Source organism: Stigmatopora nigra, chromosome 22 (assembly GCF_051989575.1).
Source record: "Stigmatopora nigra isolate UIUO_SnigA chromosome 22, RoL_Snig_1.1, whole genome shotgun sequence".
Lineage (NCBI taxonomy): Eukaryota > Metazoa > Chordata > Actinopteri > Syngnathiformes > Syngnathidae > Stigmatopora > Stigmatopora nigra.
Genome location: NC_135529.1, coordinates 5,459,161 through 5,485,133, shown reverse-complemented (window position 1 = coordinate 5,485,133; position 25,973 = coordinate 5,459,161). Strand labels below are relative to the sequence as shown.

General features: G+C 40.6%; 1 protein-coding gene across 1 annotated transcript in view; it reads left to right on the top strand.

The window, feature by feature from the left end:
• Window positions 1-24,739, top strand: part of LOC144215787 (sialate:O-sulfotransferase 2-like) — a 42,493-nt gene extending 17,754 nt beyond the window's left edge. The window contains exons 2-9 of the mRNA XM_077744924.1: window positions 7,721-8,460; window positions 11,814-11,928; window positions 13,494-13,678; window positions 15,389-15,510; window positions 15,570-15,744; window positions 17,369-17,533; window positions 17,635-17,835; window positions 22,299-24,739. Coding sequence (XP_077601050.1) covers window positions 8,088-8,460; window positions 11,814-11,928; window positions 13,494-13,678; window positions 15,389-15,510; window positions 15,570-15,744; window positions 17,369-17,533; window positions 17,635-17,835; window positions 22,299-22,651 — 1,689 coding nt within the window. The 5' untranslated portion in view covers window positions 7,721-8,087 and the 3' untranslated portion in view covers window positions 22,652-24,739. The remainder of the gene's footprint in view (window positions 1-7,720; window positions 8,461-11,813; window positions 11,929-13,493; window positions 13,679-15,388; window positions 15,511-15,569; window positions 15,745-17,368; window positions 17,534-17,634; window positions 17,836-22,298) is intronic.
• The last annotated feature ends 1,234 nt before the right edge of the window (window positions 24,740-25,973 follow it).

Sequence of the window (25,973 nt, the reverse complement as noted above, 5' to 3'; positions counted from 1 at the left end):
ATTTATTTTTTATTTTTTTATGAAGAGCTCCTGCATGTTTCTTCTAAAAAAACCTGCTAAACATTTTTGGAGAACTGTTAGTGGACTTATAGACAGACTGGCAGAAGTTTTGATTAACAGCAAAGAAAAGCCTTTTGTTCGAGGTTTTTCTTCTTGCATTCACACCCAAGTTTCACTGTAAAGCTCAATGTTACACCGGTGTACCACAATACTTCTGTTCAGATACGCTTATTTAGTTTAGCGTTTTGTTGATTTTTATTTTTATTTTTTGCCAGTATTTGGACTCAATATAAGCACACCCGTTTTAAGCGGCCTCGACAGGATTGACTCTGAAGGAGTTGCTATCATGATATTTTTAGGTGTTCTCATGTAAGCATTTGGAGCAGAATCATTGTCAAAAACCCATGGGACCAGGAAACGTCAATGGTTTTCAATATGTGTTCCTCAACATTTTGGAGTTCTGTTGGAGAATATATATAAATACTTTTACCTCCCGGATTGGGCCGTTTTCCTTTATTTTCGCTCTAGAGCCGAGCTGTCTGACAGTTCAAATAGAGTGTCACGATTGCAACCTTCATTGGGATTTTTATTGCATTTACGCTCATTGAAGAGGATGGAGGATGTTTAATCTCAAATAAGTCCGAAATGGAGCTGAACACACTTTAAACATTGAGTCATTTAGGAAATCACTTCATTTAGGTAATAACAATGTGACAAACGCAGGTATTTATGCGTTTGTTTGATGAGATGATAGGAACAGTCTCCTGAGTAAACGCTGAAGTGGAGGTGAATGCCGTCTCTAGCAAATGTCTCATTCATCCGTCCTTTGGGAGGCTGTCCCATTTAATAAATACAGGCAAATGCTCTTCAAGCTTCAAAAAGAAAAAGCCTTTGACAACATTTCACGACACAAAAAAATGTTGCAAAAATCAGTGACTGATGTGTTTCCTTTTGAGTGGCCACTAGTAATTAAGCATATCAGGCATCTAGCCAGACACTAATGCAGTCACACACTGAGATCAACCATTTGTTTAATTAAAATGGCTTTGCGTGAAATGGAGAGCCAAAATTCCATTTCCCAAACTCTACCTTGGTCATGTTTGCCAAAATGAATAAAGTACTTTGGCCATGTGAACGTGTTGGTGAGGGGAACAGGCATGTCCACACTCCATTTTCAGGGGGTCATGCACTTTGTTGAGCAACCATCTGTGCTCAGTGAGCCACTCGAGTCTGATGTGCGCACGCTTGGCATCCAGCTGTTTGCTCGCCTTTAGTTTCGACATATGCAACTGCTCTCTTTTCACAATGCAAAGTGCTTTATCTAAATGCAAGGCCGCCGAAGATTTATATTGCTTGGCGGTCGGTGACCACGAGTTAGTGCCGCCAGCTTACATGTCAAAAAATAGTTAACCCTTCATAGGGCACGAATTTAACGCATTGATGGCGCTAGACGTCCAAGTCATAATGACTGGGAAAGGCTATGACATCATGATTGCTGCCTCTAGCGCGTCCATGGCGTTAAAGATGAGCATTCCTAGCTTGTCATCCCAGTTAAATTAATTGGACATCTGATCTTTTTAATGGCATGTATTAAATCAAATGTTAGGCTTTAAAAAAGACATAAATAATATTGATTTGAAAAATGAAGAAATGTCCTTTACATATGTGGATCATTTAGGTCACATATTATTTTATAGGTGTAAATTATTTTTATTTTACCATCAAATAGTCCCTTGCGCTATAAAGAGTAACCATTATTTAAAATAATAATAATAATAAATAAATAAAAACTAACCCTCTAATTTGCACTACGGTATGTGTGTGAACGTGAATGATTGTTTGTCTCCTTGGATCCTACGATGTCTATAGTTGGCTGGGATATGCTCCTGCACCCTCTGCGACCCTTCTGACCCCTACAAAAATGAATAATTACTAGCTTTTATTGCATTTGCTGTTGGATTTAATTGATTAAAATGTATTAATGTGAATTGACATAGTGGAAAGACACTTGTTGGGGTGGGAAGAAGGGTCAGGGCTGCCAGGGTGGCTCTATTAACTCTTCTCTTCTTCTACTGGGAGACTGAAGACACCCTATATGACACCATCGTTCATCACCTGCCTGTTTTTGTTTCAATACAGTTGCTATCAATCACCTGAAAAGATTGTCGTCATGCCAGAGTAACCTTTGCTGTGAGCTCAATGATGAATAGAAAAGATGACACGTTATATAAACAGCTTGATTCTAACTATTACTTAAATATCACATTGAGGTGAAATGCTTTTGTGAAGCCATGAGAAAGTGCAAATTTAACTCAGGTCATGTCCAAAACATTAGCCACAGTCTGTATTGTGTAAACATCTGTCCTGAAGAATAGGGAACAAACACAGAGGCCAAGAAAAACAAAAGCAGGTAATGACAGAAAGATCTATAGAGCTGTAAAATAAATATCTATATATAATAAAATGTGAGAAACGGCATCCTGGAATAAAACCCATCAAGATAAAAAGATGCCGATGTTACACTCAAAAATGTAAGCAGGTCATAATTCAAAAGAAGAAAAGGTCGAGACCATCTGTTCCAATACTTTTGTTAACATGAAATATGCTGCTGTTACAAATATGTATTTGCCAGGGAGTCAAAGATAAAATGTTGATCTTCTCTTTGATGTTTGTGTTTTGATGGTAAACCCAAATGTTTTTAGTCGACAGCAAAATATAAGCAATTGGCCTCAATGTTAAAATAGATTTGGAGGAGAGCGAAGATCCTCCTCCCTAGAGGTCTCTCAACTTAAATCAAATCCAAAATGTTTTTATATAAGAAGGATCATCTAGTGTGATCATGTTTGAGGTCCCGGGCGCCTGAGAAAATGATTTCTTTTTGGCAACAAAGATTTTGACGAGTGGAAAATTGATAGCATCTGTGGACAGCGAGATGATAGCTCCATCGCGTACTATCTCACACACTTTTTGTACTGTATTTACAGCATTATTTTGTATCCATTCCCTCTCTGTGTTCAGACGTCAAAATCCCAAACCCCAAATGTACATTTTGATCACTTTTTATTGAGATGTTGTGATATTCCGCTCTGCAGTGAAGGCCGCATGAGGTGTAGATCTGTAGAGCTGTCTTGCTCAACTCCAATCTCAATTCAACAATGAGTCCCAAGACGAAGACGAATAATATTTATGGGCTGACTTGTGGAACCATTTGCCTGCAGCGTGAGCTGAGCTGGCTGTCAGCCCGTTCACCATAGATGAACTTTGACGTTTGCTCCCCTAAATCCTCTATGATTAAATATTTGCTGGCTCATTTAATATGAATGTGAATAAATGGTCAGGCAGTGGGTTCATGTCCGTTCCGCTGCGGTAATTGCTATGATTTGACAAAAAGACCTCCACGGCACCTCGTCTTTTTCATTTCCTCCTCTCTTTCTTCCGCAGTTGTTGTCAAAAATCCCGACTGATTTTTAAGTCGCTACTTTTCTGGACTAATTGAATGGAATTAATATGACATGCACACGGAGGCAATGCATCCAGTAGCACTCTTGAAATATGTGGGCCTGTGGGGAAAAAAAGGGCTGCACATGCACAGGCAGCTAATTCCATGATTGATCATGTCCTTGACGGTTCTCCACTTTCTCTATCACTGACAAAGCCTAGAAACTATTAGAATACATTAAAGTGTGTCACAGTATTCCTGGAGGATACGGTCGTCTTACTTTTGAGGGACTTTTTGCCTGCTCTGGCAGAGCTATGATGTTCACCTTTCACTCAAAATGTGCTTATCATTTTCCCAAGAGCTTTTGTCTTAGGCGGTGGTAAACATGCTTCCATCAGAAATATTTTTCTCCCCCACTTTTGGCTCTCTGGCAAGATGCATCATCAGCCAAAAAAAAAAAAACCAGATATTTTTTCAAAGGATAGAAATGTCAAATACCTTGATGTACACAGAATGTTATGACAGTCACCTCCACTATACCTTTAATACACAAGATGCTCAGTATAAGACATGATTGTGGAAATGTCATAGGATTAGAACCACACAAATGCATTATCACTGTTCCCAATTCACCACTGAATATCACTTTCTTTGACTCATACACATAGAATGAGTCCTTATCTTTTATCTTTATTGCTTATCTCTGTTGGATGTTCCAAGGATTGCCTCTTTCCAATTAGTAGCTTGTATGTGAATCCCATTTGCTTTCAGCAGTTCTTCACAGTTTAGTCACAGACTTTGTTAAATATCTAACTTTCTTAAAAGAAAAGAAAACATTTATGCTGCTTTTACAATTTTCTCTGAAAGATCAAACATGTCAAAATGCTTTCAGTGCTACTGACAACCATAATATTTCTGGTCACTATAATTATGATGTGAAATTTTCATACCATTTCATCTTTAATTGGGAGTGAGGGAGAGTTAATGTTGAGCATAGAAATTATTATCAATGTCGATCACACGGATGAGGGAATTAAGTCCATAGAGGAACCAGCAAAAAACGATTACTAAATCCTGAGAGACACGAATTGAATGTTGAGGCTGCAAAGTATGTATGGTGATGCAAATATCCCCCTTTGGGAAAAGATGGAGGGAAGATGATTTACTGTACCGAAAGAGCAAATCTTTTGCGAAGGTAACTTTTTGTTACCGATTCCCTATAGCAAGATGGCAAGCATCTCACTGTCAGTATAAATGCACCGTAGCATTGTAAGTCTAAAAAAGAAAAACGCAAACACAGCAGCAGATGGGGCTTAAGGTCGCCAGTAGGCATTGCAGATGTTGGATGATTCCTTTCGTGGATGTTTAGCCTGTTGTCGGCGGCATTTCCAGCTCACAGGCCGCCTTGGGATTGGAGACCCAGGGGCTAAGGCCCATGGGCCCTCCATTGGTTGTTTTTGAGTTGAGTTTGCCTTAGTCCTGCCTTGTTTTGTGTTGAGATGCAGATCATCTTGATATCAAGTCATTTGTTGTCAGTGGATACTAATGCAAGACTGGAAAAACTACCATGGTTACAGAAAGAGTGGAGGCGTTACTTTGAAAAAAAATGCTTACAGATGTATTGCTTCATGTAAATTCATGTCCTCTTCATTGTTTTGGAATCACTGCCTCAAAGGCTGTACACGTACACGGAATTCATAAACCTTTCAGATAAAAACAATTTCCAAGGATGATATACTGTTTTTATTCATTTAGTGGCAGAGTGCAAGATAAGATCAATACTTTGCCTGTCTGCTGACTAATGTCTCCCTCCACCTGCAAGACAAAAGTTTGCAACAGTCCTTCTTGTAAATTGCAATAGTTTTTTTTTATGTATTTTTTTTGTTACCCTCAACCCATGCAAGGATTAACCAATATAGCACAATGATTTAAGAGAGGTGGAAGATCTCTCTCCTTGATCACTGGATAGAAACAGCTTGAAACTAGATAGCCAGCAGTTTTTAGTTCTTTTAGTTATTATTTTTTTAATAAACCATTGGTGCATGTTGTGTCTGGAGCTTTCTAGCTCATGTGCTTTTATTATACATTTGAAAACAGACTTGCCCTTTTTTGCAAGTGACAATGGAACTGGTCTCAGTTATTAGAGTAATTCTTTGCCGTTTTATTTCTTTGGTATGAACAAATTTATATCCATCTGTATTGAACCCACTAAAGTGATTTAGTAATGCAGTGACCTGTGACTCTCATCATTTTTAAGTTCCACACTTTGAGTGTTTGGCATTTGGGGAATTAATATGACCGACTAAAAGAGATTTGGTCAGACCGAGCCCAGTTAAAATGCTAACATTAGTGGTGAAAACTCTCATAGGGGTTTGAAAGTCATTCTTAAAGACACGAGTAAAGTTTAGCCATTTAGGAATAACACAGAGTGGATGTCTTTTTGCACATCACTACCCAATGGACAGCAAAAGACTGTGAGCCATTGCCAGGCAGGTTTCAGGTGACAAAGCACTGTGCACTTTTGTATTGGTGGCAGACAGGAGTCACAAAGTTGAGTGCCCTCTTGAATACTCTGAGAAATTCTCAGCGGAGGGTTGTGTTACAACTACCAATTATCGCCTCTTGGACTTCTCTCAGAACATAACACTTCTTTGAGGAGACTGCAGGACCACAAATACATGAATACCTCTATAATAGGTATTTAGTTCTGCTATGTGTAAATGTCCAACTTTGAAAAATTAACATAGATTGTACCCTAGTGAAGTCTAACTGCTCCATTCTGATATGCCTAACACAGCACAGAGTGGGAGATACACTAAAGTGCAATGAACAAAACCTCAAGAGACAACATGAAAAACTAGTTGAATTCCCTACTACAGCTGTCCATTGTGAAGGTGTCCTTGGGTCAGACATTGGACTCCAAATTGGTTGGCAGCTCCTTGCATGATAGCAGCAGCATTAGTGTATGAATGTGACATGTCAAGTGTTGTGTGAACCCTGCATTTGAATGGTGCAGGTCAAATTTGCTCTCTATTCTCCACAAACTTCTACATTCATGCCTAAATGGTGAATTCATGTATAATCTGTGAAACCACTTGGAATAAAATTCAGGTGACAGTCGTTCATCTGCAAGATGCTTGGCTTCGGGGTTCCACGATGCAGAAGAGCTGGTTGGCCTCCTGGCTATTGTCGAGGTGCCCTTGAAGGCGTGCAGTCACCTTTTTCTATGCACAAACCCCCCCCTTGCCATCTCGCCTTGCATACCTGCATGTGTGTGGCCTGGTTCTCTAGGTAGTGCGAACTAAACTATTCAGTATACAGCAAGCAGAAAGTAATGTTCCCCCCTGAAGGGATCATAATAAGTATCCATTCATTTTCTGTAGAGCTTATCCCATTGGGGGCTATGGGTAGCTGGAGTCTAGCCCAGCCTACTTCAGGCATCCCATCCTGTACTGGTTGCCAGTCAATCACGGAGAGGCAAATAACCTTTCATCCTCGCATTCACACCATCAGCAATGATCAGGGTAATAACGTGTCATAATTTTCTTTTAATCCGACATCGATGCTGCTGACCTTTTAATTTGAAATTAATATGGTGGGCCCTCTCTTTGACCCTGCCTGCTTCATTCTCCTAATTAAAAGTAAATAAAGACCGTATTTTCCGGACTATGAGTCGCACCGGAACATACATTGTATATAATGAAGAGATAAACAAATATATTAATCCCACTGGAGTATGAGTCGTGGGAGGGCAAAAAAAAAAACCCAAAGAAAATGCAACTGGCTGTTGCTGTTCAGAGAGATAGAAAAAACTTGTATAAACTGGATTTGACTTCAAGTCAGAGGCTCAGCCAAAGTCTGAAAAAGTGCAACTTATTAAGGAAATAAAAAAATGAACAGATTTGAACTAAATGCCTCTTCCGTCTCTGATGTTATCATCACCTCGTCATCTAGACTTGAAATGTTTTTCAATTCTGCGCAGTCCCTTTCCCAAAAGACATTAGTGAAAGTGCTAACGGGTAGAGTTTTGTTTTGTTTTTTTCCCCCTTCCGGCTTAACCCAGTTTATGAAAGGCAAAGTACGTGTACAAAGTAAGCTCGTTGAAGTAAAGCTTTCCACCTTTTGAACAATAACACTGCATCCCATTTTTTTAATTGCTTTTATTTCTTACATTTCGTACTGAGCCGTGTCAGAGGTCGACGGAAATCATTTGTCGTAGCTCATGCGAAAAAAATCCCACTCCGCTCCACTTATTTCTCAATTTTTCTCTCCTTTCTATAGATGGCTAGTCATGTCGTGACTCCCTTGGATCTCTGTGAAGAACTGTCCACTCAAAGGTGAAAAGATATCAAGTGGACCCCTAAATAAAAACGTCTCCTTGTTGCACAGCGTGGGACAGAGTGCTACAACTGTGCCGGTATGGGATTCCTATAGACTGATAACAACCGTGGAAGTCCAAGAAAGGGCGAAGGGATACAGTGTGTTACCCTGAGCGTAAAAAAACATATAGCGAGCAGTCACCTGCAAGCACATCCATCACGCCGAAACACCCCGGACCTGTTTCCATTTCATTGTTTCATTTGGCGAGTCTTCTGCATTGAGCGTTCCCCTACTGGGCCGGCGTGCTCCAGTGGCACCGTGAGCTAGCATGGCCAAACCTCTGCTGAAGATCCAGCGTTATTTCCGCAGGAAACCCATCCGCTTCTTCACCCTCGGCCTGCTCTACCTGACCGCCGGAAGCCTAGTCTTCCTACACGCCGGCATCGTCGGTGACAGCTGTCCCGGAAGGCAAGGGATGCGTGTGTATACCGTGGTGGCCTCGGAGACGGGCGGCCAGATCGCATCTTCAGATAGAGGGGGGCTGGGAATCACACGGGTCTTTAAGGAGGCTCACAGGCTTGGGAGAGGTTACACCCCCATGTGGAAGAAAAAAGGGCAGATAAGAGAGGACAGGGCTGCAGACTATGCCAGGAAATCTGCTGGGAAATCCCGCAGTACGAAAGAGATGGACGACGGAAGAGGTGAGTTCTACTCAAACATGTGACAGTCGAGTGCATAAGCAGTGGCTTTTCACACTAGCAATTTCCCACATTTCACACTCTGTGGATCTTCTCTCATAAGTGAAATTCATTTCAAGAAATCCAACTAATATGCAACAGAGGGCATAAATCACATTTACTCGCTCAATTCCCCACTTTGAAATTAGGATGTGCTCATTTCTCCATGTCAATGATTGAAGTCATCAATGTCACTCTAATCATTTCGATAACAATTCTTTGGCCGCACTGTTGGGGAGTTACCATTGGCAGCTCTTTTATTGATTTAATAATCATTGTGCATTTTTCATGTTCTTATTTGTTCAATATATGGTGTTTTTTCGGCTCCAAAAATGGTGGTGATGTGACATCATTTGGAAGTCTTTTAATTTCTGTTCGTAAAGTACAAAATGATCATGATTGGAGATTTGTAGTTGTGTGCAGCTCAAATCATGATGATTAAGCTCTCGCTTGAGGAAACCTCTCGAGAGTTTTGCTCCGCCTCTCTTCCGCCGTGCCACATGCTGAAGAATCACAACATCTAAATAACTTAATAGCAAGGTTCACAGCGTCTTCATAAAGTTAGTAACGACAAATTTTCCCTCGCAGTCGTGCCTGTGAAATCCTGCGGCGTTCTATGGCACTCGACATCTTTTAAACAGCTTATATTAGGAGGCAAGTGTCCGTTCCGGCTCAATAACCCACATTTAATAACATCAATATCCCGCCAAAGCCTGTTAGTGTGTAATCTAACTTAACTGTAGGGTAACTTAACTGATTATGTTCGTTTATTTGGGATATATTAATATGTCTCTCCTCTTTTCATCTTGTCTGCCAGGTCAAAATTGAATTCTCTACTAACAATAAGCCATTTGTAACTTAGTGCTTTAGGTTACTGGCGGTTGGAACAGTTAGTGTTTTATCACCCTTATAAAGCAAGGAGTTTAGTCTTTTCTTTCATTTGAGAAATATCATGCCACAAAATCTTTTTGAATTGTCACTCAATTTTACTTCTAGTGGAAGAGCAGGTCATAAAAATGACTTGGAAAAAATTAATTGAAGAAATAAATAAGAAATGTACTGACCAATTAAGTAGAATTAGATTATCTCTGATGATGAGTGTGAATCACAAAGATAATTGCCTTACATAATGCATGGTTATCATGATTATTTCATCTGCACAAACATTGCAATTTACATACTCATGCAGTCCTCATTAGATAACCTTTTATGTTGCTTTTCTATCTTAAATGGCTAGCAAATTCTAAGAAGTTTCCAAGGAAACAAAAAAGAAACGCATAACATTTCTTTCTGACGCTGAGGGAGTCTAAAACAAAGAAGTTTTGAAGCAGAGTGTATCAGGTGTAACATTTTTTGGATCACTTGAGTGACAGAAAGAACATAAATAGTGCAGTTGGGAAAAATTGGAATTGGGCTCATCAAATGGGAAAAGAACACTCATGACAAGTGACAACATTTGGAATGAAGCACCTCCATTCCTTCTTTCACTGCTGTTAAACACCAATGCACTGCGGTGCCATTAGCATTCAGGAACACGACTAACCTCTCAAGTTGAAAGTCATTTTCTGGAGGACAATGGGAAAATGGCTGTATTTGGTATTGTAGAATTCGCATGCTCGTTTTATCACTTTAAGTCACTCCAGACTCTCCTCAACTTCCACTGCAAGGAAGATAACATACTTTCTATGTGCATTTCTATTTATTCATTCACGGTATCCTAAAATAGATATCAAAAGGCGTATATTCCCCCTGAGTCATTGTGATGTGTGGCTTTCACATTTGCACCCATTAACAACGCAGCCAGACAGCAGATCATTATGATTGAATAACAAGGCGGGATTCAAATAGAAAAATGATGGCAGTCTAAATGTGGCTTTGCTGCGGTGAGACTTGCGTGAGACCTTTTGTAGGGCTGGCGAGGATAGGGCGGCTGGGGGACATAAAAATGTTATTCCACTACAAAAGCTCTGCTCAGTTTTGTAAGCCAACACACTGACTATATATCATTTATTTAATATGCCACCAGGGAAGGAAGGTGTTTTTCTTAGCATAAGGCCTTGGAAACCAACATGCTTACACTGTACGCCAAAGCTGCAGGTTATCTGATTAAAGCGAGGTCTTTTTTTTACCGTGCACCGCCCTTGTCCTTTCCCTCACAAATTTCAAACCTCCTAGAAATGCCGCAGAATGTGATGGAAGAGTACTTAGTGACTCGAATGCATGGGCCGGCTCGCATCATTTTACATCCAGACCCTCTCATTACCCCGTAACCATCTTCGAAATCCCGTTACGCGCGAGTTAAGAGACTTTTAGCCTCCTCTCACTCAAACTGCAGCCTTTCTCAATGGCTCGGAATCTCATTTGCAGGGGAATATCACAGCTCTGGCTATCGTGGCGACACATGGGAACATATTTGCACTGTGCGGTGCAATCGCGCAGGATCTAGCGCAGAAATGGGAGCGGGGTGACATGGCGAGAGGGTGGAAGAGAAGGCCGAAAATAGCTGAATGATGTTGACATTTGCTGGGGGGTAACAGCTAAGGGAATGCCATTGTGGAGACAATGATAAACTGGATGATGAACTATAATATCAGTTTGCATCCAGACGTCATATGCAATTGGAATATTTGGTTAACAACTGCTTTCTGATCTGCTTTCAGCCTACTGAGCTTGATTTTTTTTTTTTCCCCCCCACCCGCGATCGGAGCGATCCTCGCTTGGGGGATTACAAATGCGCGCACAGTCAAACCACATGTGGCTTAAACAAGCCCACAACAATTAAAGTAATGCAGGGAGAAAGGCAGCGGTCGGCCATTTAGCTATTAGAGTCGGCTCAGAGGGGCAATAGCACAGGACAGATGGAAGTCGGGTTGTTTGCGAGATGTGGAGATGAGCTCGCTTGCTCTGCTTGTTGACGAAGGAGGCAGAGGTTCAATGAAGCTCGATTTCCCCCAGCGTCCTCCCTGTTTTGCACACACACACACACACACACACACACACACACACACACACACACACACGCGCGCACGCTTTCGTAAAATCCAGAAATGAACAAGTACACGTGCTGGCCACTAGAAGGGGATGTGTGTCTTGATAAATAAATAAAGATTTTGCCCCAGTTTGAACTCGCTTGCTCATGCACATGCAAAGTCTAACAAAAAGAACTGGTGTGTAAAGCTAGAGGCAATTATCAGGACATAAATACCATGTATATTTAGTATATATGTATACTGTTTGAAGACGTGCATTCATCTGGGAGTGTCTTTTTGACTGCAGTTTATTAAGCTTTAACATGTTTTTCATTCTTTCTTTTTCAGCAAAGTACATTGGATGCTATGTCGATTCGACAAAAAAGCGGGCCCTAAAAGGAGTTTCATTCTTTGATTACAAAAAAATGACTGTATTCCGTTGCCAGGACAACTGTGCCGAAAGGTATGAAATACAGCAGCAAACAACACCCATCATTCTGTCCTTCCTTGCCTTCTTGTCAGGTTGAGCTTTAAATTAAAAGTGATTCTCCGGATGAGCTGATGCAAATTCTGAAAGCATGATTAAAAGGCTCTCCCTCATTAGAGGTGCTGGGTATATACTTGTAAATACCACCCACTGATAAACCAGCCCACATATCGAAGGACACTACTTTGTGTCTTCTTTTTTGAATATATATGTGTATGTATGCATGTATGTATATATGTATGTATGAGTGTGTGTGTGTGTGTGTATGTATATATGTGTATATATATGTATATAAATGTATATGTACAGGTGCACAAGTGTGGGTGTAAAGGCTTCAGTGCTATATATATATATATATATGGTCAAGCATTTACGCTCACCCTTGTGTACCTGTCTCCGATAGAATTTTGTTTATGAGAGGTCTGAAAGTGAGTCTCACAAAGCTCCACAAAGTAATGCTTTTCTGACTTTTGCCGGCGATGAAATGGACTAGCCGGGGCTGAACTCGACCCTCCATCACCTTCGTGATGATTTAGTCGGCCGACTGTGGATTGGAACTTAACACATCTCTCTGAACTGGAAAAATACCCGCGGCCAGGTTTCGTCAACGTGTGGAATGCCTTTTGCGGAAGGGGAAAGACTTTATATTAAATGTTGACCTATTGCCCGTCTCTATTTTGGTATACTCTACTTCATTCGTATAGGCTTTACAGTGCCGTTGTAAATTCACTTCCAGACTGGAGTAGATGTTACTTTTCACTTTCACAATCTGCATAATTGTCCACTATTAGAAAATCGCTGCCCTTTCCTTCCAGACATTCCAATCAGCTTAATCAGCTCATTGTTTCCCTCTGAAATGTGCTGCTCTCCTCTATTCGGCCCCACACTTCCCGTCTTCCTTTCTCCTCCGCCGTCTTCCCCTCGCCTCTTTTCCTCCCCGAGGAATAGCGAGGACGGCTCTATCGAATGCACTGAATTACACCCATCACTGATTCACCGAGTGCACAATGGGTGTAGGGATCCGCTTGTTTTCAGCTGCTTTTTCCTGGGCCCACCTGCTATTTTCAGAACCGGGTTTAATAAAGGAAGACAAACAAATGAGAGGCAGCGGCATGGAATGGCGTAGAGAGCATTGACTTTGATTGGCAGGGCTAGAAGGTTTAGAGGGGGACGTGGAGGCCGTCCTGCGTGAAGGCTCTCTAATTGCATCCGAAAGGCCTCTCGGGACTGGAGTCAACTGAGGGAGGGCCATGCGAGGAAAGACTTATAAAGAGTACTGCAATCAGTTATAATTGGTCGTGCCTCTTTGCGTGTACTACAGAGAGGCGGCGAGATCTTTCGGGGTGGCGTTCGGACGCGTTCTTGCGTGCGCTTCATCAGCGGCCGTGCATTATTTATTTGCTCTTATTGACTACACTTGCACTCAGTGTGAATCAACGTTAGCCAGGGAAGGATTAAGGCGTAATGAACGCTCCGGTCATTAGCGCTGGATTCTTAGACTTGACTAATGATGGTAATCCTTCTTCCCTCTGCACATCCAGGGGGTACATGTACGCAGGTTTGGAGTTTGGAGCCGAGTGCTTCTGCGGACACAAGATTCAGACGGCCAATGCTTCGGAGGGAGAATGCAACATGGAGTGTAAAGGAGAGAAGAGCAGCATGTGCGGAGGAGCCAACAGGCTATCTATCTACAGACTGGCGCTGAGCCAGGAGTCGGCACGACGCCGTGAGAAAATCCCCTTGACTTCATTGTAACCACATGCCGCTCGCGGGGCTATCAAATATCGGCCGAATGGCGCTTTCCAAAACCGAGGCGATGATTTCAACTTCTTCCTTCATTATTATCCGGCCCTTAATATCCGTCTCGCAAGAGAAGGAAGCATTAAAAAAGCCAGCCGTAAGAGATCACATCAGCATTCATCTCAATATTTTTACCCTTAACAACACAAGGCGCCCCAAGGAAGACCTAACAATAATCCGCAGTGACCGCAAAGATGTAATTTGGGCCCTGAAATGTAACACGTTGGCCCGTTATAAGGGGAAATATTTGTTTTATTGAATGCTAATGCCACATTGGGGAGCTGGCTGCCCTGTCGTGTTTACTTCTTCCCTGGGAGAGATGTGCAACCTGCCTCCCCCCTAAACCCCCCGCACGCCGTGGTCTGCATCCTAAACACTTGCTGCCTGCTGTTTAACAACCGAGGTGATGGCGGTAGAGGCTGATTATCGGAAATAGGGATGGAGCCTTCCTTGCTCCTTGTTTCAGGCTTTTCGTTCACTGCGTTTAAAGCGATTCCGCTTTATACAATTCTCATTCAACATAACACGATTACTCGGCTCCACGTTTGCACGCATTCTGATAAATTGTGGCTATTTTCGCCTTCCTTATAACGTATAAAGTTGTTTGTTTACTATTTTCGTTTCTGCATTCCCTGGCTGCTTTGTCAGCGCAACACGTTGTCACCTCTAACCCTTATCGGTCATGTGAGTCGCAGTAGAAACAAGCCAAAGAGGAAATAATAATGTGTCGAGTTGCTGTTCTTACCAAAGCCGATATACCCTGACATCTTTTTGTGTGTGCGTTGTCGTAAAAGTGCTTACCTTGTTTAGAAAACACGTCGGATAGATTTTCTTAGACTTCCGTTGTTTTGTTTTATAAGGAGTCCCCATCCATGCATTTGCATTATCGGTCTGTTATTCATCCGCAAAGACTGTGTTTATGTGACATTTGGGAATAGTGGCCATTCGCTCAAGGCAATAGTGCACAAAAAATCCATTTCAGTTGAATTCCAAAAGTGTGTAAGGATATAGACGGGTGACAGAGAGAAATAAACTATATGGGGAAAATCGGGAACATGGACATGACATTAAAAATGTAGCTTCAGCTAGATAAAAAAGGTTAAAGATTAATAAAACATTAGATTTTGTCACATGACTGGAGCATACAATACTATTTCCCAGCTATTTTAGACATGGAAAGACAATGCAATTGGAGGTTGTGACTTGGCCTTACATTGAAAAGTCTTTTTCAATGCTATGTGAACAGCCGCCACGACAGCAATTTTGTTCCCACTTTAACGTTTTATTTCCTCTCTTGTTTTTCTGCCCACGTTTTTAAAATCCAGTCCCCACCCGATGAAAGTGAGTGAAGAATGCAATTTAATTTATAGTGATAAAAGAAGTCGCGCTGTGCTGCTGCAGGTTGTCGAGTTCCCCCCGATTAGATCAGAAAGAGGCTGTCGGGTGAAAGGTTATAAACACGCTGTGAAAATGGGACTTGTAATGGAGAAAAGCAGGTCAGGGCCTCAATAGAGTCCAGGCGAAATCCCAAGCTGTACTCTACAGCTGGGGTCAGTAGACTCTGGTCACGAGGGAAGAAACCGTATTGTTTTCTTCCCGCCTTTAAGTCACACTTTGCTCTTTTTGGCTTTTTCAGACGGCAGCGCCATTTTCAAAGGTTGCTTCCACAGTCCGGACAATGTCACGTTGGCCCTCCCTTTCAGCGTCGCCATCCAAAACATGTCCGTCGACAAATGTGTGGACGCGTGCACGGAAAAGGTGAGGTGTTTTCATCCCGGGGCGCGTGACGGGCCGTTTTAACGCCGGCCGTATTTCAGGAGCAATCGCTGGCCGTCCTGGCCGGGGATCGATGCCACTGCGGCTTCCCGACTCCCTTCTTTTCTCTTCACGAGCCGGAGGAAGAGGACATGTGTCTCCACCGCTGCCCGGGCGAGGAGTTTGAAAGCTGCGGGAATGACGAGTACTTTGTGGTGTACCAAACGCAAGTTCAAGGTAAAGGATGTTGTAAAGTTGCCTGGGCCAGCCTTAGCATGAGGCCCCTTTGTTACAAAGCAAAAAGTGTGACAGCCCCTTCCCGTGTTTTCACTAAATAACAGACAAGCACGGGAGCAGTGGTGCATTAAGGGGGAACAAGTCAAACTGCTGAGTGCACCACTCTCTTTAATGCATGCACCTTCATGTACCAGAAACAAGCGAGGGGATATTTAAAAAAAAAAGGCCCTTTATTGTACTTCACACTAAAAAAGGCTCTGCAAATATTTGCCCAAACTTTGTGAAACAGCCAAGAAAGTGTTGATTTTTTTGGTGGGGTGGAAATCCTTCCTTTTTTTTCTCTGAAAAAATGAAGGAATCCTAAAGACCAGAGCCAAGCAATGTAGGAGGTGGGTGTACAAGTTGGCCCCCATCCTAATTAGATTGGTTCAGCCCCGGTGGAGGTCTGTACTCCTCCGAGTGTCTACTTTGTTCTGTTTGCCTATCTTAATGTGCAAGAGATTCATTACGTGTTATTCCCACGTAGCAGTTGGCCTCAAGTGTCAGCCCGTACGCGCCGTGGTGGGCAATGTTTCCTCAGGGCAAAAAGACAGCAGTGGCTTGGCTGGGCAAAAATAAACACGCACGCACGCACTACAATCAAGGCTGCGAAGCACTTGAAGAGAATGTTTAGGAGTGCTTGTATTTGACTTTTGGAATTTTTTGTCTGATGAAAGAAGCTCTCAAGTCAACCACCATAACAACACACAAAACATGCATTTTGATGACCTTTTCCTCTGGAGAATTTCTCTTCCTCTTTAATCACTTGAAATGTCTCAACTTTGAACATTTCCATCATTGTGAAAAGTTGTGTGTCAAAAAAGATTCAAACAAATCCTGGCAAAAAATTGGACTTTAACCAAAACCATGAACCACAAGCAAAATAAGTGATCTCTTCTTGGTAATCTACTTGACCACCCGTTAAGTTTGTGTCAAAAAACAGAAATGCAAAAATTAGGCTCACATGAGAAAAGAGAATTTCGCAAGCAAAAAGACAGCTGACGCAAGTGAGAATATTTCCCATCGAGAGTAAATGTCTGGCTAGCGAGAACGTAAACAAGGGAGTTGTTAATTATAATTCTAGTGTTGAATTATACTTTTCCGATGACTTTGTTTGCTTGGGTGGCAGCGAATGAATATTCGTTCATTCGTTTCCATTGCTCCCACTTCAAATGGATTGCATGTCGTCTACTAGTGATAAACTCATTTCAATTCACAGGATGTAAAGAGCCACATAATTGGACGCCTATCTCCGTCCAATCAGCCTGAAACAGGAAAATTAATCTTGCATATGAAATAATATGATGCATTTTTAAGATACACTGCCAACCCTCCCCCTTTCAAATTGATTGAATGTCTACTACTGATAAAGCAGAAGGATGAAATGAGTCACATAATTGGACACTTACCCTATTCAATTTAAAAAAAAAGAAACATACATCCTAAATGGGAAAATTATCCAGTATATATCCAATAATATAATCATAACGGCTCTCTTTGGGCAAACAAAATTACAAGATAGAATTTCCAATTGCACATTCTTAAAAGGCTAATCAAAACATTTTTTTTCTGTCTTGGCTGGTAGACAACCGTTGCATGGACAGACATTTTCTGCCTTCTCGGAAAAATCAACTGGTCGCTCTCGCCAGTTTCCCAGGATCGGGTAACACCTGGGCTCGTCACCTCATAGAGCTTGGCACCGGCTTCTATACTGGCAGCTACTATTTTGATGCCTCACTCTACAATAAAGGTAGAATAAAACTAAAACGGCAGATATTTTTACACGCTTCTATGCTTTTGAGGAAGAAATGCATTTATTTATTTGCTCTCTGTGCGCTCATCTTCTGACAGGTTTTAAAGGTGAGCGAGACCACTGGCGGAGTGGAAGAACTGTCTGTATAAAGACGCATGAGAGCGGGAAAAAGGAGATCGAAGCTTTTCACTCCTGCATCCTCATGATCCGAAATCCTTACAAGGCACTCGTGGCGGAATTTAACCGCAAATATGGCGGGCACATTGGATTCGCCTCTCAGGCCAACTGGAAAGGGAAAGGTGAGTCTCGGAAGATGGAGCTAATGTATTTCGCATGTTATGAGCTGCCATGTCGTTGAAATATTCAAGAAAGTAGGAAGACTATGGGGTAAAGAGGCAGGAACCAGAGTGGCTGTGACAGGCAAATGAAAACTGCTAATTGCATAGAAAAGTACCAAAGAAAATTGCCAAATGTTGAAAAAAAACTACTTTAAGGTGTTTTTGGAGGCCACGTTCATGCCAGATGGATTTCATGTGAGATAAAGTAGTTTATTTTTGGCCATATAAAGGTAATTGTCAATGGCACTTAGTCAATTGGACAGCTATCATTGTCAATGGCAGGCAGTGAGCCAATTTTGTGTCATTTTAGGGTAATTTACAGGGTTTTTTTTGCATCATTTCCTATTGCTCTTGGGGAATTTCTGGTCTACTTTCTGTGTGTTGGTTGCTTCATACTTATTTTGAGTCATTTCCAGGTTCTTTCATGTTAGTTTTGGGGTATTTTAGAGTTCCTTGTTAAGTCATTGGCAGCCATTGACGGTGCAGTGTTGACTGCAGAGGGTGAAAGAATGAATATGGTTCTCATCCAAAGTACTTCATGCGTATTTTACCTGCTGAAATCTCACGGAAGGCTTTAAAAATGCAAAAAGCTCCACTCTGCGAACATTCTCTCCCCACACACAAAAGAAGCCAAGTGGCAGTAAGACACTGCTTCCCAACTCGCTTGCTGGCCATCACTGTCAAATATTTCACATTCTTTCATGCTTTATTTTTTTATTTCGTATTCCGTTCACATTTGTGTCTCACCGTATTTTACTTGCAAGCATTCTTAGACCGCCTACTATATTTTTGTCTGCTTACTTGCTGTGCCATGATTGCATATATACACATTATCTGAGTCAACCCTAGTATAGAATCCAATGTGATCAACTTGAACTTGAGAAACACCTCCCAAGCATGAGCGCTGAAATCAGGAAGTTGCACTGAAGCAAAAGGAGAAAAAAAAAGAACAACAATCGACCAAAGCGCATCAGAGGGTTTTTCTCTGATTGCCTTCATCAAGACACGCTAAAAATCTTTAGTCGAGAGGCAAATGGTCACTATTTAATGTGACGGATAGGATTTTTTCATCCAATCATTTTCAATTCCCTCGTCTCTGAAAAGAGGCTACGATTTCCGTGACGTTTCTAAAGCGGAATTAATTTCAATAAAAGTCCTTTCTATGAAGCCCGGGGTAAACCGGAATCGCTGTTACGGTGACGGATAGATTCGTAGGCCGAAATGCGGCGGTGGTGGCGATGGCAAGCGCCATCTCTCTTTCAAGTGTCGTCGCTGTGGAATGAAGTCACTTATTTTGTGGGCTGTGGTTATTCTGTCGGTTATTATGATTTGCAATTGTGTTGTGCACTTCACAGCCGACATCTATTGAGTTGCTGCTGGCAAGAACCGCAGAGTAAAGTGTAATTCAAGAACGTGAGTGAGCGGACTTGTGTGTGTACGTTTGTGCTTAGACGATGGCAGTGTGGAAAAAAAAATGAGCTGCACTATGACAAAAACAACACTCTTGCTCAGAATTGGAGAAAATTTGTCGCGCAGTTTCAATGTTACAGTATGACATTTTTTTATTTAGTCCAGAAAAAGTACATTGGGGAAAAGAATAAGAGGAAAGGACCACCGTGTTGGTGGATTGATGTGCCGGTTGACCTTTCTGACCCCGGTGTCGCAATGTTTTTACAATAGCAAGACAAATAAGCAGGTTGCGGTGACGGCTTCTGTTTTCCCAAATGAGAAGCGAAACAAGGCCTTGGTCACGCTGCTTGATGGCACGATGAGTCACGTCACCACGTCAAAGCGGCTCGTTCCCCGGGCGCCCGTGACAAACTTAATTAGTGCGTGTGTGCGTCTGTCCATATTTTGGACACACATTTGCGATAATTGGATGTTTGTAAGCAGCTGGGAGGGGTTGTGTTTTATTTCTTTATTGCTTTCGGCGAGGGGCCTTTGTGTCAAAGTGCACTGATTGACAAGGAATTGCAATTTCCACAGAAATTGCCTGCTCAAATGTCAAGGACAAGTAAATTACAGTAAATGGCTTACACATTGGTTATTACTCGTCACACATTGGATTGTGATAATGCCTATTAAGTTACAGGTTTCACACTCAAGGACAAGAGGTTTGATTTGGCGAAAACAATGTACGTGCGCCAAATCCATTTTTTTGTTGAAATACTCACCTTTTTGGTCATTGTTATCACTTTTGATATGGTTGAAATAGTGAGTTAAATAAGAAGTGCTCATAAATTAATCACTAATCATTAATTTAGCACTCCAAAACCAGTTGTTTAATTCTGTTATTGGCCAAATTAGGTTTAAATGGGAATATCTTTCTGCATGTAAACTGAGCCTTGCTACTTAATGAGCATTTTGCTTTGGGTTAATTATTTATAGGGATACGCTTTTAATTGAATCAAGTCCCTTTCTGATTGTGTTAACTTGATGAGTAAATGGGATTGGTTAAGATGTTTTTTTTTCTTTTTACTCTGCACAATGCAAAGGAATTCGTAACCTCACGAGACGAGATAATCTGCCCCTTACAGTCCATTATGTATTTCGTGCATATTCCCCTTCCCCCACTATTTCCATTTAGGTATGTCTTTGTAACTATGGCAACTGGTTTTGTCTGGTCCACGTACCGTATCTCCTCTCTGGAAAAAATCGATTTTCCAGAGGCTGGTGAGTTTGCCGACCCAGCAGTTCTATCTTCTTTTTTTTTTTTGTAAAAACATCAGCACATTCGGTCTGCCATTTTCAATGAACGTCCCCTCTTTGTGTTGGTTGGGGAAATGATGCGATGACATCAGTAAGCGAAAGACCTTTTGACAGCTGCCACTTCGCATACGGGGTGAAGCTGCGACTTTGAGCTTTAGCATGACAGCGCGTTCAGGGAGACTCTTGTACTGGATTATTTGATGCACTCACCTCTGCCATTAATGCTCCTTACACAAATGCCTTTGCGTTGAGACCATATAAGTAAGCTTTCTGAAGAATGTTTTTCACTTGGAAGAACGGTCACATCGCAAAGTACTGGCCATTAATTTTGCACTCTTGATACATGTATGCGCCATCGGCAAAACAAGTGCTAAAAATTGACCGGAAATGTGTTCAAAAGTGAGTAAAAACGTGTTGACCATAGTTTTTTTTCCTATAAGATGCATCACCATTAATTATTTTTATTTTTTATAATACGTTTTAATGGAAAAATAGACAAAAGTGTAGACGGTGTGTCAGAACTGCACTTCTTTTGTAATTTTTCACATGAGTAGATGCTATGATAACTTTCTAATGTCTTGCTGTATATAAAAAAATAATCACATAAAAAGCAATTGGATCAAAGTTTTTTTATGGATGAAAAACCCTCAAATAATAATTAGATCAAGCAAGATTAATTCTTCAGTTTACATAAATCATGTATTGCATGGCTCACTTTTTTTACAGTTCCCAGTTTTTTTGTCCTCTGGAGACGTTAGTCAGGCAATGTTTGTTTACCAAAAAAACTACATTTTTTGCTGATGAAACAAAAGAGACAATTTGCGCTTTCAGTCAACAGACAAAGGTTTGTATATAGTCATTTTAAACTCCTGCTCATTACATAATCTGGGATTTATGTTTACGCGGTTGATAGTTTATTTTTATTATTGTAGCTATTCCAAGAATTAAAAATGTATTTTTTAATCATAGACTTTTTAGGTAAAGCGCCATACGCAATAAACGTGAAGCAAGGAAAAAAATGCTTTAAAAAAAGAGAATATTATCAAACCAAAGTTCTCTTTACGACATTTATTTCTTTAGCACCCACATCGATTTTCGCTGTCCCGACTCTCGACACTTGAGCATGATTGCTCTTTTACAATTTGGTCATTTAATTTTGGTTGTGCAGTGCAATATGTTTTGTCATATAAAACCTAGCAGTGCAGATTGATAAAAACAAACAGTATTACATACAAATAGAAGGAAAAGAAAGAAAAAAATTTGCAGTCTACCTGAGTTTTTTTGTTTAATTGGGGTTTTATTGGTTTTACGCTTTTTGTGCCTTTTTTATATTTTAAGCCAAAATGAAAATGTGATTGGATTTAGCCTTTTCTTTGAATTCAAAAGATCACACCAGAGAGGCACAAGTGGTCCAGTCTAGCATATTTTTACTTTCGATGAGATTTTTTTTTAGCCCTTAATGAGAGAGCTAAATAAGAACGCTGCATTTTATTTGCATTCACTTTTCATACATAATGATGTTGTGAGTTTTGATTTCCCTAATGTACCTGGAGTACCAGCTACCACACTGCTTTCCTGTTTGATATTAATTATTTTCCACATAAAAACAATGAATAACAAACAATGAAAGTTTTACTACACTTGGAAAATGAAGATGATCACATGTTTGCTTGCCTTTCATCATTTTATGCTCCATATGCTTTTGTCTCCTGCAGAATGGCCCGAGTTTGTGAAGACTCACACTCCATGGTGGGGCTCACTGATCTTGGACTGGCTCCATTGCGGGAAGAAAATCCACTTGGTCTACTACGAAGACCTGAAGAAAGACTTGTTCTCCCATCTCAAGGGAATGGTAGAGTTTTTGGGCCTGGAGGTTTCTGAGGAACGTCTACTGTGCATGGAAGGCCAGAAGGATGGGAACTTCAAGAGATCGGGGCTCCGAAAACTCAAATATGACCCTTTCACTCCAGAATTGAAGGCAACCATTAACGAAGTGATAAGAACAGTCGACGCAGCCATAAAGAAATTGAACATGACTGGTGTTCCAGATGAATACATGCCAAGATAATACACGTGGTACCATGGTTTTACTCTTCATTTGAATGGAATGTCTTTGTCCAAAGACAAATTCCTTTCTTCTTGTTATTTCCTCAACTCATCTCTTGTGTATGCTAACCAGATAATAATTCTATTCTTAGGGAGAAGACGGCACCTATGACCTCTGCATAAAAGACCATTACTCTAACTATACATATAACATGCAAATCATGATTCTCTTAAACCTCTTTAGAATCAAGAAAACAGTATTTGATGTTAGTTATGCGCACGTTCAGACAGCGTACAAAAAGGGAATCGTGTCGAAAACAGGTGTATATATCACTGGTGTCAAAGTGGCGGCCCGGGGGCCAAATCTGGCCCGCCGCATCATTTTGTGCTGCCCGAGAAAATAAATCACGAGTGCCGACTTTCTTTCTCAGGATCAAATTTAAATGAAGAGTATAGATGTATATTACATTTCCTGAATTCCCCTTTTTAAATCAATAATTGGAATTTTTTTAATCCATATTTTTCAGTTTTTAGTTCAAAAATAATTTTGGAAAATTTAAAAATAATTTAAAAAAAGCAAAAATAAACATTGTTTCAGATCTATAAAAAACTATATTCTGGGATTTATAATCCAGTTTTTTTAATCCATTTATTAAAAATAAAATCTAAATATTATCTAAACTTGAGTTTAAACTTTGGTCTGAGCTCAGATGCCATATATGAAAAAGACACCATGCACTAATTATACAGGAAGTATTGGGGACTTAATTGCGGACGATCGTAACTCCAATTCGTTTGGTCAATATAGTCGTGGCATTTAAAAACCAATGGCAACAATTACCAAGGCAATTTCCAGGAAATATTGACTTTTGCTTCAATTAACGTTTCTCTCAACGATTGACCATCCAAAAAAATGAAATTCTGTGTCTTGTTCATGAAATAACATTCTTTCCCATTTTATGCAGATGATGCTGGTGCTGTCTTCTCCTTTAAGGAATTGCGTTTAAAGAGCACTTGTTGTCCTCTTCCCGTGCACGTGTCGTATTGCCACGTGCACACGCCTTAACGAAAAGGGGCTACGATAGAGATGTGAACACGCGTTGCGTCTTTCATCCAAACGATTTACTACTCTTTGCTACATCTTTTTTTCCTCTAAAACCACAATTCAAACTCTCCTGCTGCTCCTTTAGCTACGAAATATTTTCCATGAAGTTGTTGGTTAAAATGCTCATAATCAGAGGGATAAATGCAATATGTAGGTTATAGCAACCTAACACCGATACTATGTGATTCCATTTTTTTTTTAAGTTTGTGAACATACTCTTGGCAAGAAGAATTTGTTGTCGATGATAAACTTCTGACTTCTTTTTTTTCCTTTTTAAGAAGGTAACGACATGAAGAGGGACGAGAATGGGTCTTGACAGCATTTATTTATCTCTGGTGTGCAGGGCACACGTGTCTACTTGTGAATATGTTCTCTTGACACTGGATTTTAATGCCGAAACCCAAAAAGCACCCGAGAGTGCAACACTCATCCCAAAGATACCTGAAGAATCACACTCTGTATGCTTTAGCTAAGATTAGTTCACTTTTAGGGGGGCTTATTTTAGGGCGCTAGATTGAAGGTTTTTTTTTAATTACTTTTTTTTAATGAAATAGTTCAAATCACCAATAATAATCAGACTGCAAAAAGTTTTTTCTTTTGACATGGGTTGGTCTTAAAAGTGCTTTGCCACATGCTTTTGATGAAACAAGCATGTAAATGAAATGAATATTAAGGTAAGGACATTTTTTTTCAAAAAATGCAAGAAGGAAGGAGACAATAAACTGACTTCCGATTTCAGGATGCTACTACACTGTATATTTTTGTAAGGTGTGGTGACACATGCAGATATTTGTACGAGAACCAACAATTGATAGAAAAAGTAACTATTTTTCACATGCTTCAAACTTGATTGGGTCTTACCATGATTGACAAGCGGGCACTTGAACTAAGGCGTTATGTTTTGAATGTATTGCCACGGAACGAATGTACTGTGATAGAGCCCAATAAAAGAGTCGATTGGATAATATGTTTAAATTCTCCATCTTAAAATCGGTCAACTCTCAACACTTTGTGCCTTTTATTCAAACATTTAATATTTTGTCCACTCTTTTCAGTACTGTAGTCACTACTGTGGACATTTAGATGTTATTTATCATTAGTTTAACTCATTGCCTGGTGTATGTTGTGGTTGGTAGTAAAACTGGAGAATTAAAACCACCTATTGCCAGAAGAAGACATGATCCACTTCCTAGGTCAAAGGTGAATGTGTGCATGTTTCTCTTTGTGATTGGGTCCATTTCACCTCATTTGTCCCTCAGGGCTTCCCTTCCCTGATTTGGCCAGGTGTGTGTGATTGGGAAATAGGCCCTTGAATGTGTGCATTTGAACCCTTGTGTTTGACATGGTGGGAGCTTTACATTGTGTCTCGTGTTATTCTCGTCACGTAAGTCATGCTTTTGCCTCTTTGTTGATGTTTGTCATTTTGGTCCCTGTTTTTATTGTTTTTTTGTATGATTATTTAGTCATTAAAATTCCTATTTTGTGCACCAGCACCTCCCACGCCTTTTCCTGCTGGCTTCTTGCCTCCTGGGTTCTACTTTGCTGTGCACCTGAGGCTTATCATGACTGGGATTGGACGTCTCTTGCTGTCAATGGCAGTCAGAGTTGTGGAACTAAAAAAAATATTTGTACATGGCAGCCAAAAAGTAGTGGCACTAAAAATTCTTTTTATATGTACGTGGACTGCCATTGTAAATTATTGCAGTTCAAGGTGTACTTTGCTTCTGGCCCTAGGTCATGTGGTACACTCAGAACTCATCTGTAATCTTGAACAGAGAAAACGAGTGGATGTCAGAGATGTGATGATGAATGACTATTTTGGCATCCAAGTCAAAATCATTTGTTCCTTTTTGATTTTTCATCATATATGCTTTTTTTAGTCCCCTTTGGTTACAATGCAAAAGTAATAAGGGTCATTTTTACTTATTGAAACACTTTTGCATTTGTTGTAAAGGTGAACACTGACTGAAGCAACTGTGAAACCTATTTTTGTCCTCTAGGTTTCATTGAGAAGCCTTTCAGCTTGTCAAAGCAACAATTTCTCTCCCCCGAACTCTTGTATGTTCACCGCAGAGGGCATTTCTGTGTTCTAGGTGATTCAAATGTAAGTCATTTGCATTTAAATGAGACACACTCTCCTTTAGATGTCATAGACCGAGAAGGGCTTCAATATGTGGGCAAAAGGGTGGAGTAAGAACCGCTTGTGTTTCGATCCGGGTTGAATCAACAAGGAAATGAT